The sequence below is a fragment of the Sturnus vulgaris genome, chromosome 2 (genome assembly GCF_052056855.1).
Source record: "Sturnus vulgaris isolate bStuVul1 chromosome 2, bStuVul1.hap1, whole genome shotgun sequence".
Taxonomy (NCBI): Eukaryota; Metazoa; Chordata; class Aves; order Passeriformes; family Sturnidae; genus Sturnus; species Sturnus vulgaris.
In genome coordinates, this window is record NC_142244.1 from 103,593,354 (window position 1) to 103,616,076 (window position 22,723).

Sequence of the window (22,723 nt, forward strand, 5' to 3'; positions counted from 1 at the left end):
TGTATTTTTTGTAGTATGTTTTGCAGAGTTAAGACAAGACAATAGTTTATTGGATAACTGACAGAACACCTGTGGGACCATAGTTTAGGAAGAGTCCCATGGCTGGTACCAGGTGTTAATTTAATGTTGTTAATTTTATTTTATTTTGATTAAGTTATTATCTTGGGAGAAAGTCGTCCTAACTGAAGCTGAACAAGCTATTAGCCTGGGAAAGAAGCTGAGAGAGCAGGAGAAGCTCCAGCCTGAGAATGATTTTCTAGGCAGTAATTTTCCTAGCTCTCTAACAGTGTGTCTACAGTTTTGGTTTATTTTCAAAATGGTTTATTTTCAAAAAAACTATAAAGAAAGTAAGATTTTATTTAAAAACCAATTTTACAAATATCAATCTTTTATAAACACATGGGTTTCTTTCTACAAATCTACATTTGAAATGCTGATCTTCCATATTTTAATAAATTTAGTTTCCAAAGATCACAGAAGAAAAATTAAATAGAAGGCTATTATTCAAATCACTGGGCTGAACAAGGTGACTCTCTCTGCACATGATCCTCAGCTTGGTCAAGCTTTGAGGTCAAACCTCAAAAAATGAGGTAATGAAAGACATAGTATGTACCTGTAAATAATTGTACAGGTACAAAGAGTATTTTCTTTTCATCCCCTTGCACATTCAACGCCTAATTCCTTGAAACCTGAGAAATTGATTTGAAAATATAAATTCTATTTATATACTGGAGACAGAAGACTTATTAGTCCTAGAGTCTTGAAGCTCATGGTAACAAAATAAAAATAGGTCAGCTTAAAATCTACCTTCCCCTGTCCATTTCTGAAGGGAAAAGTTTCCTTTTACTTCTCAATGTAAAACACAGTATGTGCTAGATCATTTGCCAAAACAAGAGTTAGAATGAAACTCTGCTTAATCAAGTGGACGTAATCAAATGCAATTCAGCTCTCTAAAAAAAAAACAATGAAGAACGGGATACCAATTTAAAAAAAAGTTTTGAAAATAAAGTAATACATTTAAGTATATAGCATTTCTATATTTGCTATGTATCTATACATATTTAGCCTATACTATGTACAGGCTAAATACCTTATAAAAGATTTCTTTCTTCTAAAGTAACAAGGTTAGAGTACAGAATATACTAAAATTTTAAAAGCAACATATTATATTGTTCATCAACTATTTCTTTTCTAGAGTGCACTTCATAAGCTAAAGCTTTAGATACAAGCCAAGATTAGAGTAAGATTATTTAACATAGTGCTTTCTGCTTCCTGATTCAAAACTCCATGTGTTTACATTACTCCCACCCTATCTGTAACCACAGAATTTCGCTGATAAGATTACTCAACAGAAGACAGGCAAGAGCAACCACATCTATCACTTAAGAAATTAGAGACAAAGGGGGAAAAAAAGACGAAGCTATTCTGACTGACTTATGAATACCAAATAAAAAAAATAACCAGAGAAGGCAGCAGTAAAGCTCTGGGCAAAGATAATCCTGGTAACAAATGTGTATTTCCTCTTATAAGCTCCTGTACGAAACTCCAGTTTCTTGCCTGACATGCTTTAAAACTCTGCAACTTCTTTCTAGAAGACTTAACCTCTCAGCAAACAAGATGATTGTTTTGTCTAAGTGATAGAAAGCATAATGTCTTTTAACAGTAAAAGTTTTCATCCTTGAATGGTGTGCTATATGGGAAAGCATGTATGGGCTGTCTTCTAAGCCTTGTTATTTGCACGCTGTCCAGTGTGGGGAAAATGAAGTTCACAGTCGTGCTTTCAAGACTTCTGCAGCTACCCCTTAGCCAATCTTCAACTCTGCTGGGTGGTCAAAACATAGCAGGCTGCCACTCTTCTCAAACAAACCCTTGTCTTTTCCTGATGTATGTGAAATACCTTTGAGTAACAAAACTTTTGCTCTTCCATGCCACACAACTACTCCCCCTCAAATGAAGTTTAGTAAAACAAGCCCAAGACTTAGCATTGCTCAGGAAGGGGCCTTCTCCTCACTCCCTGCTACACAGGGTTGGGAGCACCTTTTAGCTGCCTTTCACCAAGCCTCAATGCACACAGTTGAGGATATCAAGACAGAATGAATATGAAATTTCTAGCTTCCTTTCTTTTTGTGCTTCCCTAGCAGGATTCTTATCTGCTTGGAACAGGGACTCTCTTTGACTATATTTAGACAACAGCCATGCAGAAAACCTACAAGAGAAGGGGACAGACTTCCTCCATAAACTCTTGGTGCAACAATTAAGCAAATGACTCCTGCCATTACAGAAAATCTATTCTAGCAAAAGACAATTATTTACCAAGGGAACACACAAGCACATAAAGCAGCTTGGGTTGAAGGTGGAAAGCTCAAGGAAAATACAAAAGTGCCAGCAGCCTTTTAAGGGGGAGCACTACCAATCTGGGAGCCTTCAAAGCAGCAGCAACGTGGTTTCAGACAGTGGATCTTTTGCTCTTCGTATATTTTTTTCTTGTTTCACCAGCCCAAACACTCTTGTTTGTTTTTTAAGTCTCACTCTTTATTTTAGCTCTGAACTCATAAGCAACATCTGCAGACATGACACAGCAGAAACCACATCTTTACAGTACAGTGTACTTGTGGATGAATTTCCTTTAAAATGTTCATTTTTATCTTCAAGAGATAGTTACTAATGCCATTCATTGTGACACAATTTGATTCTTTGTACTAGTTAGTTATTATCCTGCTAAATTATAGGCAGCTCCAGAATAAAGCCCTACACTTTATTTAATAGCACATCTAGACACATTCCTCAATTTCAGAGTGCAATAATGGTTTCATGGCTATCACAGGACATAATTATTTTCATTAAACTTGTAGAACTCAAGACAGTCAAATTCAGCATATGTATTCTAAAACAATGTGAAATTTGAACTTACCTGTATTCAGTAGATATCACAAACTGTCTTCCTTAATCTAACAGTATAGCAAATTGTCATGTTGTACCCCACCAGCTCCAAAAAGAGAATTTAACAGGTTCCTCACTTTCTTTCCTCTTGGATTAAAGCTACCAGGCCTTACCTTTCGCTGTTGTTCTCCCCATGGTAACACTTCTGTGATCTCCCCTCTCACAATAAAAAGGCTGAAGTTGAAAGACCAGTTAATTCTTCCTTTCAGCACAACAGTTTCCTGTGGAGCAATAATACAACAAGTTAGTGGGGGGAGGTTGTTGTTGGTGTTTGGGTTTTCTTTTTTTGGAAAGGATGATTATTTTGTATTAGTGTATAATTTTCTTGCTGGCTTTCAATTGCAAGTGTTTAACAAACTATCTGTAGGAGCGTAGTGTGAAAACAACAGTTAAATAAAAGTAGCAAAGGTACCAAATGCAAACTTTCATTTCCTTGTTTTAGACAGTTCATTGTCTAACGATTTGCATTTTCTGTGGATTTCTAAAAGAAAGAAAGATATAAAATGTGCTTTATTTTACCTTTTTTACCCCCCAAGAAACATTATGTAAAAATTGAAGACTATATATAACCTATTCACCCTGCCTCACCTGCATAGAGTTAAACAATCATCAACTTCAATATCTTTGGGTAAAACACATTATCTTGCACAACTACAGTTGAAGAGGGAAAAAAACACTAATGTAAAAAATCTGTACAAGGCCCAAGTGCTCACTGATGCTGCTGCCCTATCATTTGTAACAGACTTGTAACAGCACACAGAGAACTGTTAGGGAAATGCTAACTGCAGATAAAAGCAACAAGCCACATTCTTGTAGGGTTTAGAAACTAGGAGGGACAGATTGGTTAAACTAGTGTAAAACAGCAAAAACAAACTTTCTTTTGTGTGTGTGTTACTGTGATTTTCTACTCCAGCATCTACTATTTTGAACTTTGTGTTCAAGTCAAACTCATTTCAAGCATTTAGCCTTGAAGCAACAAAGCCAGCAAGTTTATTATCCTTCTCCATTAACTTTTCAAGTAAAAATAGGTAAATATATTCAAATTTCTGAATTATGCTCTTGGATAATTTCCTTTCAAGCAACTTCCATGACGTTTAAAGCTGACATCAGCAATAGCTTGAGGCGCTTTTTAAATTTAAATATATGCATACTTTTTCCACCATTAATTTTGTCAAAGGTAACATTTTTAGAAGCTACATCTTTCCACCGTGACACAAAAGAAATAACAGTAGAAAAGAAGGTTATCTACTTGGAATTTCTTGACTCTTTACTCACATGAGAAAAAAAAATTTAAATACACATATATATCACATATAAAAAGAGAAGTATCATACAGCTGAGTATTCTCCTGAGACTGTGATACTTTACTGGAACTGCAAGAAACTTGCACACTATGATGATGGACTGGATGATGAAAACTTTATACAGTGCAAGACCGTGGTTAAAGCTAATTTATAAGTTTTTTTTTAATGCCAGTGACTGATGAATTCATTTCATATGTGTGTTGTCTGTGAACATGCTGGACAGTTATTACAAAAACTCAAGACTGAGACTTGAAAGGAGTTATAAAAAAAATTGAATACTACCATAAAATAAGCAGGTTTTGCTACACAATAGCATTCATAGCATAAGTGATCACCAAGATTAAGAATAGAAATCCTTTTAAGCCATCAAATAAATTTGAAATACTTTATACTTTCACAGACTCCCCCAAAAATTCAAAGCTTTTCCACTGCAAGTAATAAATCATGGAAGGTGATGCAGAGTGAAAGTAACTGTTTTTACAGATTACTTTAGAACAGCGAATGGTTTTTATCTTTTTGTTCCAAGTACCAGATTGCACTTGGTGCAGTAATAAAGATTCCAACCCTGCAGTGATAGTCATCAAGTTTAGCACAACTGGAGTGTCTGTGAGAACATAAAAAGGATTCCAGCTTTTCATTAGCTTGTGTTGTACCAGATAGGCTGTTTTACAGCATGCCCACCAGCCTGTTAAAAATATAAGACAACTGAAAGTTCTGAAAGAGCTGTTTGAAATGAGGCAAACTCAGCTGCAGGAACACAATATATTACTGTTTCGAAGAGGTGCTACTTAGAACTCAGTTACACCTAAGTATTCAATTTAAAGCTGCTATTAAATTAGCTCATAGATTGTACTGTTTGTCACAGAAAACATTCAAGGGTATTTCTGAGCCTCTGTCTAGCAACCACTACATGTTGCTGAACCACAGAAAAATTAGAATCAGTTACCTCAAAACAGGGCAGGGTGAATCTGAAACAAAGTGTAACTTCTTATGCAGGGGCAGACCTAGGGAACTACTTTCCATCACCTCACATACTTAAGTGGCAAACCCTAAGCAAGGCAGTTATGTCCTTTGCTAACCAAGACAGAGTCCCTTATGTCACACTCATCATCCTCAGCCTGGCTCAACCCAGAGCATACCCAGCACAGAAAAGAAGAAAATCACCAGTAAACACAGGGAAAACACCTCCAGTGTACATTCTGGCAAAATTACATAGCAAGGACAGACCTCTTGTATGTGTGCCTCGGCAAGTAAGCTGAGTGAGAAAGATGGGGTTAAGAAACTAATCAAACAGCTTCTAGAAATGAAGGGAGAAATGAAACAAAACAAGGTTAGGAATATATTAGCAAAGAAAGAAATGCAATGGCAAGGCTGAAGTGCAATGCCATTAGAGTGCACAAAACAGCAGAATAAAAACCAAAGTTATAAAGACTGAGATATGCAGAGAGGTTGTCAGCCATAGACAGAAAATGACCAAAGTATTTAAGAGACTGTCAGTACAGAGTCCAGTGAGAAACCATTCACTGCAAATTAACAAAAAAGCAAGACGGAAAATAATCCACAAACCTAGGATAATATTGGATTAATCATCAAAATGTCTTCAATCCAAGGAGCACACAAGGGTGTCCACAATCATAAAGTGTATTATTTACATCACTTATGTCTCAATTAATTTTGTTAACTGAGTTATAGTCTTTCTCTGATTAACATCCCTTACATGAGTTACTTTTTTACAAATCAGATGGAAAGCATTTATCTGCCTTTAATTCCTAACTGAAGTTGTTATTGTTAATCCCCAAATAATTTCTACTAGTCACCTCCCACTGTGTAAGTCCTTTGTCAGAAAGCATTATATTAGTAGACAAGCCTAAGTCTTCATCCTCTTTGCACTGCTAGTACATAATACTAGTGTCAGAAAACAGGATGGAAAACATTTTTCCTGCCTAACTTTGCTCCTTCTATTTAGAAAGAATTACTCAAAAGGCATGCATTAATGCATTTCAAAGAAGGTAGCATTCTACAGAAAATGTCAATATTGCTCCCTCTTTTGCCTGCCATGCATGTCCATTATCCTTCTCACTGTTAGCCAGACACTCAAGTAAGCCAAATGTCCTGGAAAAAAATATTTATGCATATCTAGAGCTTCCCAGTGCAAGTTTATCTTGACAGCATGCCTGCTCATAAAAACACACAACAGAACTGTGGAGATAAACATAACATTTAAAAGAAGCATAAACAAGGAGAAGATTGTGGGTTTAGTCCGCACAAAAAAGATTAAGGTTTTGCTCTCAATGACTCTGCATCTGAGGCAGGACAAGAGCCAGCAATTTTAAAGCCCATTAGCTTTTTTGACCCTACCAGTGGTACAAATGCAGTAACTCAGACCTCACCATTGGCATCTTCATGGGTGGGACAGTCATCAATGGGTAATCTCTGCTGGGTAAGGACTGAGGCTATTCTTTTACACAGATACACTGCACTGCGGAGGACTCTACCAAAACAGACACTTGGAAGCATCAGTGAAGTTCTCAGATTTAGTTTGAAATAAAGGCAGACATTTTTCAGGCTTAATGTCAACAAGGAGTTATATTTTCTCCTTTTTTCTTCTACAAATGCTTCAAAATTCCATATTGCAAGAGTGAAAAAGAATTACACATAGTTTAAACAGCAAAACCAGTCATAGACAGAAAATGGGTACAGTGTAAGCTAAGAAATAGTTTCCCCTGCCAATTCTTTCATTTTTACAAGTATCACGTTAGCTTTCACCACCAACATTCAGGTGCTAGTATGCTTAGAAACACAGGAGACATCAGCTACAACTGCTGGCCACGCTCCCATCACTCCTCTCCTCCTTGCTGTTTGTCACTGCAAGGAAAGGACCTGTGCAGCCTCCTCCATGGACATACAGTCCAGCAGCCATAGTTCCCACTCCAGACTCCACACATGTACCTACAGGCACCAGTGTGTACCTACTTCCCAACAACTATGACCTAACTGCATTACTTCAAAGCTATCCTTCATGAATCTGAAACACCTTTTCCTTAAACCGAATCACCTATTCATCTGTTGTCTCTTAAATAAAACCTTACTTCATACCATTTTTTAAAGTCTTTAAGGGGCTGAAAAGAGGCAAACAAGGAGAGTAAAACTTAAAAGGAGTTTTTAAATAATATACAGTAATTTATTAAATAAAATTTACAATACTTAAAAATAATTTCTGGCAAACTACCCAGCATATAGACTCATCTAGTATACTTGGAAGACTCAACAGCATTCTTATTTCTGGCATAGAGATAGTCAGTTTAGCTCTCAGTGCATACTGTGGCATCATTACAGAAAAGATCTCAAAGGCTAAAGGAAGAAAAATTACAGGAATGTATCAGAACTTCAGAAAATGTAACAAAAGCTTTGTATTTATAAACTCAGTATTATTTAGCATTACACATATATGACTTCAAACCAAAACATTAAACATCAGGTCTTCTTTCATTTATGCACACAAATGCATAATCAGTCGTTGTTCTGACAAGAAATTTGATCCGAGTTGGAATCCCTTTTAGTTCACATTTTTTGTATAAAAAAAACTAAAAAAGTTAAACTCTTTCAAGGAAAGAAAATTAAACTTCCACATTTTCATACTGCTGAACTTCTAATAAACTGATATATCTGAACACTTCCTCTAGTCACAAAAAGCAAAGCTAGGACAGACAGACTTTAATCAAATTTACAGGCTTTCAAAGCAGCAAATATTAACTAGCCATCTATATCATTACAACAACTAAGCTTGAGTATTTCTTAAGCTGTTAAAGAAAGCAAGTGGGTACTTAGTGCTTAACAAACATATTTCTGTAATATCATTTGCTTTAACATCAAGCAGGAATTTTCTGCACTTGCAAAACTGCTCAGTAAGTCACCAGTGGTCTACTGCTCACTATTTATGAAGTGATTAGCATAAACAAACTTTTAAGCTGTCAGCAGTAAAATATTGCCTGTAAATGTTCTGCTCTCTCTCCAGGTAAGTTTACGACCTGCTTTAGAATATGAGCAACTGTAATTACAGTAAGACATACATTTCAAGAATGCAAAACTCTCTCTAAACTCTCAAACCCCATTAAGTGTGTTATTCAGTAGAGTAAGGCATTGTATATTTTAAAAAGAAACACTAACAAGGTCTAGACCAAAGATTTGTCCCAAAAAATCCTGAAACAAGAAATAACACTTATAAATGAGAACATCAGAGAAGTAAGGTCTCCAAATTAAACAGCATAGCTTGTATTAATACACAACAGAAACAATTAATGTCATGTAGATTTAACATTTACTAAATTGACAGTAATTTTTTAAATTGCAGTTTAGAGCTGCTCTATGGCTACCAGCAAAAAATGAAAAAGCTTTTCTCCTCCTTCCCTCCCTCCCCATCCTGCTTTAAAAGTCAGTAGATGTGGGGTTGTAAAAACCTGAAAAAGGAAATGGTATGTGTGAAGTCAGCAGTTCAGCAAAGCTGACTGGCCATCAACAGCTTTAAATATTCTTAAAATGCCAATCTTCCCACATGAAAGGGGATTTTAATGTTATATTAAAATAAATTTTAAAAATATAGCTTACATTTCTATCTTAAACAAAACAGCCAGTTTTAGTAGTTGACTAGTACATATTTACAGTAGCACAAGATTTTGACAATTTGTTTAAACATTTTGGTGAATTCAGCACACTAAAACCTCTGTGTTGTTTTCCACTTCCCCCTTCAAGCCTGGAGTACTCTTCCTGAAGACATCCATCATCATTATTCAACCTTGCTTTGTCCAAATACCTAACTTTTTTTTCATAAAGCAAACTAACTAAATTATGCCAAAAAAAACCAACTGCACGATTAGCCCTAAGCGCTACATATCTGCATGAAATTGTGTTTACACTCAGATACTCAGATCTCCTCTGTCTTTAGCTCAGCCTCCCTTGACACAGAAGAGAGGTCTCAAACTATTGGTTCTGCAAGGCACTGAGCTTACTTTCACCACAGTGCAAATACAGCAGGTAAGAGAGAAAAGAAATTGCTGTTGCAAACATGGCAAGAGATGCCCAGATGCTAAAGAATCCTATACAGCTTTTCTGCACTTGTCTTTAGCAGACAAGAAGCAACAACACCAGCAGCAGTCAGTGTGTAATGCATAAGGAACAAGGGGGGGAACAAGGGGCAGAAAGGGGATTTTTCACCCTTTTAGGCAACTTCGGCTTCCTCCCTTCTACACTGCCTTCACACTGGAAAAGGACTGTAAAAGCTTTGTTCAGATGTGATCTAACAGAGCTCTATCCACACAGCACATAGTCAGCAAATTCATCCCTGAGGTCCAGATTTTTTATTCAGAACAGAGTATCTAGAGAAACACACATTCTTTTAGTCTGATGAAGAAATCTACAGAAGCCAAATTTATATCTATTTTTTCGTTGAAGGCGTGGAGAACAGCCTTGGGACATTTCTGCACAGGATCTGACTCCTGTCAGCACCCCAGATGAAGTTTACCTGATTTCAGAACAACATGTTTGTCTCCCCTCGCTTGTACTCAATGCCAGCAGCAACATACTTCTACTACCATCCTCTTCCAGTGCATAAAATACCTGTTTCTCTCTCCCACCTAAGAATCCAAACAACAAAGTGCTGACTGGACTCCCAGCCACTGTATATTAACAGAGACACAATTTGCCTCAACTCATTTTTCTGCTGCTGCAACACTCCATGGTGTAGCCTGGCTTATATAATGGAATAACTGCACTCATCCCACATATTGGTGTCCAGTCTGGGAACAAAACCAAACCAACCAGAATTAAACAACCCTTAAGCAATTTCCTGATAGCTCTCCTGTCGAGACAATGTTTCTGCAGCAAAAAAAAAAACCAACACAGAATGCTGCTTGCAGTTTCCAGGCACAGGCACTGGACTCACCTGTTGCTGGTGCTGATAGCTGTGCTATTTCCCCAACTCAAAAAGTCCCCTTACACAAGGGATCTTCGTGCAAATGCCATCAAAAATATTTGTCCAAAATATTTGTCCATCTATTTGGACAAACATTATCATTGAATCACAGAATATCGTGAGGTGGAATGGATCCACAAGCATCGTCTAAGTCCAACTTCTGTCCCTGGACAGGAAGCCCCAAGAATCACATCAAGTGTCATTCCAAAGGACCATTCAGTGCTGCTGGACATTTCTGCAGCTAACAAAGCACTAACAGGTCATAAAAGACGTAACAACTCCTAAAAGCTCAAAGGACTAGACAGCTGCAAATACTCCGCTGTACTATTTGCTTCACTCTTAAAAAACAGAAGAAGACTAAAGACTCAAAGCATCAGGAAAATTTGCAGCACATCTGTATCTCTCTTCCCACTTTCTGTGACAACTTTCCAATTATATTAAAAAGGCCAACCCAGAGGTGAAGCAAGCCTTAACAGGGCAATCTCTTCCACCTCTTCCTCAGTGTGACAGCACATCTGTCACTGGTTGTATGTGGCTCCAGCTCAGAACAGAGGCAGGATATCTTCCTTTCTGCTGTTTCTGGAGATCCCCTTTCTGAAGGCAATCTCCCCTCTTTCCTCCACTCAATCCTTACACCATTGAGCAGTACAGAATATTCAGATTAGATAGTATTTTCCTACAACAAGATGAAAAATAATTACATGCCATATTCAAAGTTTTCCATCTAATCATAACACTGCTTATTTTGGGATTAAAACCAGTTCATATTATGTGACCTTCCCATAAAACCACTGTCTGCCTCTTTATAGTCCGCTAGTGCACGGTACACGTACAAGAGATTTGGTAGGGGAAGTGCCACCAAACATGCAGCAGCCCTTTTAATCTCTGAGCTCCTGACAGATGTTAGTGACAATAAAGAGTTCCACCAAGTTTAGCAGCTCTGATACCCTTTCACATTCCTCCATGCATAAGACTCAGTTTTACAAACTGCCCTTTTAAAGTGGGCTTTTAAAAGTGCCCCAAGAACTGCACTCCTTCCAGTGAACCTGCCTGCATTAATCTCTGATAGATTCCACACAGTACATAAATAATGGTACATGCTTCATTTTAGGTATGCACCTCATTAAAATGGTGCTACTCTCTTACAGGTTTTATAAACTTCAGCTGCTTCCTGAACTAATGTATGGTAGAGGATGAAAGGCTCAACCTCGTCTTTGCCCTACACTAAAAGGAGTCTCGTATTACCTTGAGAAGACAACTGACTTAGATTTCCATCAAAGAAGTTCATTCCTTTTATGAAAATTGATGGAAATGAAAATGACGGAATTCCCTTGGTGTCTTAAATAGAATTTGACCTGATTTGTGAAGTTGAAGGCCTAGAATGAAATTATCAAAACAGTACATCTACCTTTAATACAATGTTTTACATGGGTCTAAATGACAACATACAAATAGGAAGAATATAAACCACCTTTGAGTTTAAGAAAAAACGTAATCTGTCTAAAACACTGCTCGTGCTTAAACTGGATACAGCATTATTCTTACAAAGCCAAAAAAAAAAAAAAAAAGAAAATATACTTTAGGATTAGTCTGGACGTAAGATATCTAGACAGTATCTTACCTGTGAAGCAGAAAGGCTATTACACTGCTAAAACACATGAAAGAGCACTAAAATTCTGCTAATGGTGCAGTATTTCAGAAAGACTTTGATATTAGGCTCTGCAAGTAATTTAGAAAAGCAGCAACAGAGCACGCATAAGAACCACAATTAGCACACCATCAGTACTGCACCACCTTGGATCCAAACCGATCAACACTACCCATAAGGCAGGTGCCTTAGTTAAAGTTCAGAACTAGGAACCAGTCTTGAAGCAAGAATGCTGAAATAAAACAGACATGGAACTTAACATCAGAAAGAAGAAATCCATACTTCATTTAGATCCAAGATAAGAAAATAACGAATTTTTGGTCCTATCCAAAAGACACAGAAACTCAAGCTGTTGCTTTTTCTGACAGGGATCTTGGCGGAGAGTTGCTAAGGGCACCTATGTAGGATATCCCTCCAGACACACAGTGCTAAGGGTGTAACACATTATATCCCCCTACTACAAATGGTTTAGTTGTGTGCACTTAAGCCAAATGTCCATTATATATAAAAGAAACCATCAGAGCAAGCCCAAATAAATAAGTGATGACTTGGCTGATAGAGACAGCTGCTGCTTTCTGAATGGTTAGGAGGCAGGTCCTGACTTTCCTCCAGACCTACACCCTTGTTGACTAAGACAAAAGACTAAAAAGGATGAGATAAAAGTACCTCTGATGGTCATCAGCACCATTTATGCACCAGTTACTCTTCGTGTATAGATCTGCCACAGATAAAAGGGGAGTTTGCTCACTGTTGGCTCATGTACCTGAAGCCACCCTTCCCATCCCAAAAGATGGTAATCTACTTGAAGAGATCACAGATACAGAATATGAGTTTTAAGCAATGTGGTGAGTTTACAGAAATACACCTGGACAGAGCAGGTGACTCACCAAATCATCTCCTTCTGCTCCCAGAAGTGAGGCAGCATTGCTGCTCCGAGGCCAGCACTTGCAGCAGGAGCTGGGCACACACCCTCAGCCCTCACTGCCCAAACACATCAAGTCAGCCAGCAGGTACCTGAAGGCACAAAAATAGTACTTACACAGAAACATACTTTTAAAAATCCCTACGGTTCACTTAAGTACTTAACTGCCTCACTTTTCAGCGACTTTACCTCAAACAAATTAATTGCCTCTCCATTTAGACATCATAAGGAAAGCTGCTCATACCCACAGTATCAGTCATCGTTACAATGCAAAAATAAACTTAACTGCATATAACTAATATTAAAGCTTCCTAACACTTAATTATAGAGCAATTGGACATTATTAGAAATCTCCAAAGAAGATGTACAAATTTTCTAGGAAAAGCATCCTCATATACCAAAAGTACAAATCATAGTAAAACAGAATTATTCATCGAATTCTATTACAACGTTAACAAATATTCTGGAAGTTTAAATTTAACATTTCGATTGCTTCTTATTTACCTACTGCTCTATTACACCTTGACAATTTTATATGGGCTCTTCTGGCTCTTCCCCCATGCTAGAAAAATCTCATTCTGAGCAATTTATGTTGCATGTCTTACACTTTAAAGAATACAAACGGTACAGTCCTTTACATTTAAGATTTTAATCTCTGAAAGAAGCAATCAGCATTAAGGCTGAGTGCCTAAAGCTATTTCTTTCAAATGGGAATGAACAGAACTTTAAATGCCCTGCAGATGGGGAGCTCACAAAGTTGGTTAACAACCTCCCTTGTCTAGATTCCTTGAAGCAGTGTCTTGGTCCCTACCTATAATTTGTTCTATATTTACACTTAAAAATATCACAATAGACTGTCAAATGATATTTCTAAAGCTTTCCTTACAACATGAAAAGAATAACTATGTATTTCACTCACCCTTGTTTGAGGTACTTGTATCCAGTCAAATAAGAAAGCCAGCTGCAGTGTCCTGAACAGTTAATGACAAATGTCGTTTCCTGTTAGTGACACTATTTAGTAGCAGTGGATCATTGCTGAGGACTTCATTTGTCCCCGTACATTCACTCTGTAAATGGACTAACAGGACTCGCTCACAGCTCACAATCCCACTGGAATACCAAGAAAAACAAAAACAGACACCTATGTACAACAGGCAGAAGCAGCTATCTATATTTGCTTCGAGTTTCTTCACATTCTCTCAAGTAAAGCTGCCATCTTAGCACAAATTTTAGATAGGTAATGGAATCAATACTTTCTGAGTATTAGAAATTTCACACTAGCAAAATACCTCTTTTGAACTCGAGCAGCTACTCCAGAAAACAATGCCTCTGCCTTAAGAGCACACTATCTGGTCACAGCAACAGCAGTCACAGCAAAGGGGGAAAAAAAAGAATCTGTATATTCCAGATAGGAACACACAAAGTCAAAAGAGAAATATTTTAAAGTACTGCCACTGCTTGTTTCCTAAAATTCTTACATTGAGACTTTTACATATCTGAAAGTTAAGAACAATCTAGTTATGTTATGTTCTCATATCTACATGGCCTCTAATTGTTGTGAAAGTAGTTTATACTTTCATTATAGCACATCAGGAAAAGCCAACATGTTTTTACTGAATCAGAGCATTACTATAAAAATATAAAACACCAAGCAACTTGAAAGATATCACACAAATATCGTTACCTACGTACACCTAATAGAAAAATAGAGCATCAACTCCAATAACTGAGTTTCAAACAAAAATTGTAAGCTCTATTTTCATATTCGAGACCAGACCATGTTGAAGTTAAAACCCATATAAACACTTCCCGGTCTCAACCTCCGTTTCACCAAACACTGTTTCCTGCAGCCTCACACTTGCATTACTTCCCATAAATAAAATACTTAAGCAAAATGTCTACAACTTGCACTTTTTCTTTACATCAGTTCAAGTAACATCATCCTTAAATAGTGCTTACATTTTATGGTACCCAAAGGGAAAAAATCAGCTCCCCCTGACCCCCAGTGCGCAGCCTGGCTGTACAAGAAATTTCTGTGGACACACTGTAAGGGCAACCACTCATGTGGGAGGTGGGCTGCTGTGGCCTGAGCAGCACTTGATGGTGGTCCGTGGAGAGCTGCTATAGTGCAATGTATTCACTGCCCTATTTACTCCATAACGTTAACGTGACAGCCCAAAACCCAAGTGCAATGCAGCAAACGCCTTCCTGCAATACTGTTCTGAACGGCACCAGTGCTGCAGTCGTTACCGACCCCGCGCAACTGTAAGGTAATGTAGGAATGATTTTAAAATTCAAAGGTTTAAGACTGTTACTTTGTATTATAAAAAATTCATAACCAGTCAAACTTGAAGAGCTGTTTACAAGTCAGACACAGCACGTTCTGAAAACCGACTGTCGTATCTACAGTCTATGCTTTTTAAGTTTTAATCACCTTGTCTACTTTAGTTAGGATATGGATGAGTCACAAGCAAAGTTTATATTACCAGAACTCACTATAATATTAGTATTTCCTATTTTCATGAAACCTTTTAGGTCTTAGAATTATTTTTTGCTATCTCGTATAGTCTAACTCATCAGTAAAAAGCAGCAGGTAACTGTAGGGAAAGACTTCAACTTTAATTGTATTAATACTTAAAGCATGCCTTCACTCCTAAAGAATAACTGAGCATACAATTTAACTTGATTATTGATACACACTATAGCATTGCAATGTGTTTTATATGTTAGCCTAGCAGTTAAAGACAACAATGACGCACAACACGGCAACAGAACTTTTCATACTTAAACTATTTTCTTTGGACCATCCAAAACTATAACTCCCCGTACAAAATATCCCCTTTAACTCGATAATTGATATATGCCACATACGCAGTTTAACTGTAAAGAAAACGGGAACAGTGCCGCAGAGCATCGCAACCCGACAAGTACCCCACAACAGGCCACGTCTGGCACCGCGCTGTCTTCAAGCGGCACCCCCAGCCCCCTTACCCAACAGAAGCGAGCGCTCCGAATTAAATTATTTTTAACATTCATCCAGTTGTTCTGGTCTACGCCCGTCCCGCAGCACCTCGCCAGCCTCGGCGGTCGCCGGGAACGGACGATCAGGTTGAGCCCCGGCCTGGAGAGCGGGGAGCCACCGCCTCCGCCGCGGGGGAGGCAGCGGGGCCGCCCCGGCCAGGGGAGGCGTGTCCTGCCCGCGCTCCTGTCAAACGCCGCCGGCCCCGCCGCTCGTCCCGGATGCACCGGCGGCTCAGCGACCTCCCATGCCGCCCTTACTCACCGGAGCTCCTGCTATCCGGGAGTCGCGGCCACCCCCGGACAGAGGCACGCTGTTAGCGCCGGGAGACAGAGCCGCCCCGCTCCTCTCACCCTCGCAGCTGCGCTTGTACTCGGCCACCCGCGGGTCCCCGCGGGCGGGGTCGGCGGGACCCGCCGCGCTGGGAGTTCAGCCTGCAGAAGAGGGGAGCGGCCAGCGCCAAGAGACCGGGGCGCGGCGCTGGAGCACGGAGCAGCCCCGGCCAGACCCGGTGCCGCCCCCAGCGCAGTGGTGTTAGCGAGGACGGGAAGCCAGGACCGCAGCGCCCGGCGCCCACGGCGGGCGGAGGTTGCGGTGCGAGCCCTAGGAGGGGACACGACCTCCGCTTCGCCTCCCTTTCTCTCTCTGCTCCTCCCTCCCCCTGCCCGCCACCTCGGGGAGAGAGAAACGCCGCCGCCGCCACTCACCAGGCGGGCGGGACGCGGGTCCGCGGCGTCCTGTCAAGCCTCTCCTGCCGCCGCCCGCCTCACGCCGCCGCCATGTTCCGGGGGCACGGCGCATGCCCGGCAGCGGCACCGGGGGCGCGGGGCCTCCCCCCCGCCGTCCCCCTTCCGCCCGCCGCGGCGGGGGCGGCACCGCTCGGGGCTGCGCGACCCGCGGGCATCCCGAGACACCGGCTTCGCCTCACGGCCGGCATCCCCGCGCCCTCCGCCATCCCCCCGCCGCGCCTGCATCCCCTCACGGCCGCCGTCCCCGCAACCTCACGGCCACCATCCCCGCGCCCCTCCGGCGTCCCCGCACGCCCGGCATCCCCGCGCTCCGCCGTCAGTATCCCCGCGCTGCAGCCGGACCTGCGGCGGGAGAGAGGGAAGGAGGATCGGGGTTGGCGGGGGCTGCTGTGCCCGGGGAGCCGGGAGCGCTTTGTGAGAGGGGAAAATGAGCCTTTGGCAGGTGTTTGTGTAGGAGACCTCGGTGTGAGCAGTGAACGCCTGGAAAGGGCGTGAGGGATCGATGGCCGGGGGTTCTGAGGGGAGCCCTGAGGCAGCCGCTGCCGTGCGCTGCAGCCGCGCCGCGGTGGTGCCGGCACCGCCGGTGTACACGTGGTGAATGAGCAGTGCCCTGCTTTGTGATCACGGTACATGCGTGTCGTTATATATAACCACTTATAACGGGTAATAATGCACGTTGGAATCGGTGCATATCCACCTGGGAAATACCACATAATTATTTTACATTACACAATTATTGATCGACGCTTGTAAGTACTATGTAATAGGAGAAGCTCTTCCTTGGCTTTTTGGGAGAATGCATTCCGATTTTATAAGCTTTGGGTGTTTTAATTCAGACCTCAAGAGGCGTGTAGGTATAAGCATAACTGGTAAAAAAATGATACTTTAAATGCTGCCAGCATTCAGAGGAGTTTGTGCCCAATTATCATCTTCACTCTTTAACATGACATGCAAGTGAATTTTTAAATGCTAAATTATGCTAAGGTCATGAGAGTGAGATTCTGAGTTCCTTTAATGAAAAAAAACCCCAAACCACAGAAAAGAAACTCCAAAAATCTACCCAACTCCCCTCACAGTCTTCTATATGACAGTGAAATTCATACAGCCCACTTTAGTATCCTGCATATACTGCAAGTTACTACTAACAATTTATTTTAAGCACTCTCATAAGCAGTAAATGGCTCTTTAGAAACATGGAAAATGAGTCCTTGACGTAATTATAAATGTTTAATATTTAGACAACATGAAAGAAACAAGTAAAAATATGCTAATCCAAGTCATTAAAATACACAAGAGGGCGAGAAAGAAATACAGAAACATGCTTACAGAAAGCTTTTATAGTAAAGTGTGTTGAGCTCATCACCAATGCAGATGAATGCTGCTTTTAATTTAAAATATGTTCTCCTTTCTGTAATATTGAACTTCTGCAGGAAAATGAGAGATTATGTGCATTGTAATGATGGATACAAAAACATGCCAAGTGTCACAGAATAAGTCCCTTTGAGACACAGAGGAAATGAAAACATATTTTAAAGCTATTCTTTAAACCCAAGCCAGTGCTAGATACAACATCTGAGGAATCTATTCCCTGAGAGCCAGTGGGACACCATATCTTGGTTTCTACAGCTGTTGTTGCAGAGCCGTCAAACATGAACTGGTGCAGTCCTAAACCTGCTCATAATTTTCCCTGAAGGCTGAAATCAGGAAGCCCAGCCAACAACAATCCTGCTTCTTAGACCCCTGATGTGATGAAGCAGAATAAACAATAGTCATAGGAATAAAGGTCTACAAGATACATCACCAGTAAAAAGAGTGGAATAGAAGAAAACTTTTAATACCCTCTTCTAATCCAGGGGTAAAATGGATCTATAATGCCTTCATATGTGTCCTTCACCTACAAGCTATAGCTGATGTAAAAAAAAATAAATTTCTTTACAGGATTATTAGGAAAGGAAGAAGAAATCCTGACTGCTTCTATTTTCCAGTAGAATTATGAGCTTGTTTTCTGGTGACTCACCCATCATCTTTCATCTTCTTTTGTAGGTATTGAACTGAAATATTTGGGTCAGAAAAACTAGGCATTTTTTAAAGTTTTCATTGTTCTTCACAAAGAGAGAGACAGACACATGTGTCTGCATGTATATATATGTATGTATACATATACAAATGTATGGCTTCACAGTTTTTTGCAGGGAGTTGCTGTGATTTTAGAAAAAAGCAACAGCATCAAAACACACAAAAAATACATTTTATGGACGTAGGTTCCCATGAACTCCTGCAAGTGGTCAACATGATGTTCTAGAAGGTTGATGCAGACAAAAAAAAAATGTTTAAGAACTGTCACTTCCCAAGGAACAACACTAAGAGTATAAGTAAATGAACTATTCATGCAGAAAATGCAACAGGTAGAGTAAAAGATCAGCCTGGCTGTCAGTAGCTCCTCCTGAGCTTCAGATAGGATTGAAGCATCCAGAAAAGAGAAGTTGGGTCAGGTTACTTAGAGGACCTACAAAAGCGTAGCCTGATCATGCAGGGATAAAGTAAGAAACAGCAGCCGAAAATGAGACAATTAGCAAGGGATATTTGGGTATTTGGATATTAACATAAAATAATTTTAAGTACATTACCGGACATGGAAAAGAATCAAGCAAATTATTATGCCTGTAGCAAGCAGAACTGGTAAGTTTTTAATAGACAACACTGAGAAAGTCAAGCCTTTTAATATTTTTGTACCTAATCTATATATCTATATATATATATATAGATATAGATATAGATATAGATATAGATATAGATATAGATATAGATATATATAGATATATATCAGGCATTATTGATAATTGGGAAAACAGACAGATTTCAGATTTGACAATCGAAGGACCAAGTGAAAAATTGTTCAAACACAATTTGCTGCTTTTCCATCACCAGAATTTAAAGGACTGGATCATGAAAATGGTTATCATTGATAATTTACAGTGAAGGAATATTACAGGACAGAAGGGGAGAAACTGTATTATTGAAAAAGAAAGAAGGAAATAAGATACTGTGTACCAATCTGTTTGACCTCATTACACAGAAAAAGGTACTGGAGCAAGTAAACAAGTTATCTTTAAGCAGTTGTAACACAACAAGTAACAGCCAACACAGCTTTGTCAAGAACAAAAGATGTCAAATCTAATCTCTCCTGCAACAAACAAAGAGGAATCATCAATGGAGGAGGAAAATTGAAGGTCATGTTGGATGTCACTTTAGTAAGATTTTTTACATGGTTTCCTATGATATTCTTTCAGCAAACAAAGAAAACAATGTAGAAGAAGTTATTGAGGGAACTCATGCAAGGAGCTCGTTGTCAGAAGGATGTTAATGAACTCAGTGATGGTTCAGAAAACACGTTTATATTACTGGAGATTATACCAAACTGAGATGTCAGGTTTAGAAGGATTTTTGCACACTAGTGGTTTGGTTTGGAAAAAGGAGAGTTCTATTCAACAGGGATAAGTGCCTGCTACTGGGCAGCAGCAAACACAATCAGCTATACAAACAGGAAAGGGGGAACTACTGGGTGTTCTGCAGGGAAAAAAGCTGCAATTATGTGACAAAAAAAAGAAAAAGAAATTCTGTTTTATGTGAATCACAATATATACAAAGGGAATAATGTCACAGAGCTGCAATAAGAAAGTTAAACCACATAAAACAATACAGAAAAAGAAGGATGGACTCTTTATTTTATTTACATGGCCCTAGAAAAACTTAGTAGCCATGGTCTGTTTGGCTTCAGTAAAAATGTAGCCCACAGAAAGAGCAGAAAAGAACAATTTGAATGATCAGCTATCTATAAAACATGACTTAGAAGAAAATGCCACATGGCATTTAGGTTGAAGGAAGATAGCAGAAGAAGGAGAAACATGCATATCGATGCAGAACTGATATGAATGGGTATCAGGTATATGCAAGTGCTATAAAGATAAAAGGATTAATTTGCTCTCCAATTCCATAGTGGATGGATTAAGATTTAAAACAAAGCAAGAAGATTAGAAAACAAAAATTACAAGGATAGGAAGAAGATTAGCTGGGTGTTTGTGCAGCCACCAACATCAGACTCTACAAGAAAAACTTGCACCACCGTTCAGAACTGGCACCAGTAGAGTGGCTCTCAGGCAGAGAGTGGACTCGGCCACCTTCCGTGGTCCCTGCCAGCAACATGATTCAAGGAATGTAAGTGTTCTTTAAGGCCATTAGAAAATATCAGCTTCCCCAGGGAAAGGATTTTATTGTCTGCAAAATGCATACCACTGTCTTCCAAAAATAAATTGTTTCTATAAGAATTTTAAACTGCTTTTCTATTTTCTGAGTCCTCCTCCTTTCAAGCTGTCACAATGATGATGTGACTAAGTATATCACAGATATCTGAGAAGATGTGCAGTTTCACTAGCTGAAGAAAGCTGCAATTTAGACCTAAAGAGGTATGCCTTAGTGTTCAGTTATGTGAATTCAACAGATACTGTAGATTTTTATCTGACAGCAAATTAACATTTTGTTCTTTCTCAAGAATGAAGCTTGCCTTTTCTAGAACAGCCTCAGAAGTCCTTCAGGGCCTGAAGTGTGACAATGACATATGCTTTTAATAACATCTTCTTTAATGTTTCTTTTCCTTTTCTGCTGGCTTATAGAAAATGCCATCACCTCCTTCACAATTTTTAAACTGTGTAGATTAAGAGCAGGAATAATTTCAGATGACAAGTGTAAAGAACACTCACTGTGACTAGAGTAAGTAAAAACATTCAGGCATTCTAAAGCAGTTTCATTTAATGCTATAATATTACAGTATATACATAAGGTGTTTAGACATGCATGTAGGAGCTGGTAGCCCTGAAAGAAAAGGAGTTATGTTACTTTCATTTTCATAGCTGCAAACTTGAAAATAACTTCTCTGAGGTACAGGAGGCTCACAGAAATAAGTGGGAACAGAATATTCACCACACAACCTGTTAAAATATTTGGCTGTATTAGTTAAAAATTGATTTTTATAGCAGTGAGAAACAAATTTCATGCAAGATAGACTTAAGCTATGGCTAATCTTTTGTCACTGGATGAATAATGATTAAAATTGCCCCAGCAAGAGAAAACAGATTTTTAAAAAATTATTATTTTAAATGAGTGCTTCCTACACAATGACAAACAACAAGAAGAAAAAAAGGTTTACTCCCAAAATCTTGTGGACAAAAACATGTAATAGATTTGTAATACCAAAAAAAAGACAAATTTTAAGAGTAGTTTTTTCTGTAGCTGAAGTATAAAAATCCTGAACATGTTCGTAAACTGACAAAGTAAAACTGGTTTTTATATGGAAATTATTTGTTTCAGTATTTCTAAATACCTAATTTTGACCCTTTCTTTGCTTTGACATAAATTGTATTGTGTCTGAATTCAAAATGTGTGAATCAATTTTTTTCAGTAGTTCTAGCTCTGACTATCTCATTTTGAGAGTTAAAATATCAACCTTGTTTTGAGATTTTATTTTTTAAATCCAGGAAAGGCAGAAAAATAATCCCTCTACTGGAGACAATTTCAGTGAATGTGAACTACTTGTGTAAATGTAGTAGGAATCTTTCCAGCTAGGCTGAAAGAAATTATAAAATAGGGGAAAACATTTTATGAAATGGATTTAAACATGGGAATTGAAATAAAGCAGCATTGCTAGGAAACAAAACTGTTACTTCTGGGTCATAATAATCCAGATCAGTGATTAGTATTAGAGATCCAAATGCAAAAGCTCTAATAAACATCCTGCCACCAATTCTGATATGTCAACAAATATTTTAGCAATGCACTTGACCCAAATTCCAATTCATTTTGCTATAGTAAAAGTTAATGATTAATTATTGCCATTCAGTTGACACACTCCACAAAACAGGATAGAAGGTGGCATAACTTACTCATTTTCTCTTAATGCTGTTGGTTTCTCTGCATGTCTAGGTAAGAATTAATTTCTCCAAGGTGTACTACAAGTGTCATCCAACAGGAGAGTAATAAATGTTTAAGCTTTTATAATTACCAGAAAGGAACTAGTCTGGCTTCAGGTTCATATTTTGGCAAACAGAAGCAAAGTCTCCTTTAATGTGCTGACATTTCTCCTTTGGATGCTCTTTGAAAGTGGAAAGGAAATTCAATTA

The 22,723-nt window shown here is 39.1% G+C and overlaps 1 protein-coding gene across 8 annotated transcripts in view; it reads right to left on the reverse strand.

The window, feature by feature from the left end:
* The window catches only part of SCML2 (Scm polycomb group protein like 2), a 72,329-nt gene extending 55,738 nt beyond the window's left edge, over positions 1–16,591 (reverse strand). For 4 of the 8 annotated variants that reach the window (XM_014875863.2, XM_088160244.1, XM_014875862.2 and 1 more), the window contains exons 1-3: positions 13,702–13,892; positions 12,748–12,874; positions 3,054–3,161 (exon numbers count right to left, since the gene is read on the reverse strand). In XM_014875863.2, coding sequence (XP_014731349.1) covers positions 3,054–3,075 — 22 coding nt within the window. In that variant the 5' untranslated portion in view covers positions 3,076–3,161; positions 12,748–12,874; positions 13,702–13,892. Of the gene's footprint in view, positions 1–3,053; positions 3,162–12,747; positions 12,875–13,701; positions 13,893–15,773; positions 15,876–16,508 lie in introns of those variants that run through there. The other 4 variants (XM_088160243.1, XM_088160241.1, XM_088160246.1 and 1 more) reach the window with 3 other exon arrangements.
* Between the last annotated feature and the right edge of the window lie 6,132 nt (positions 16,592–22,723).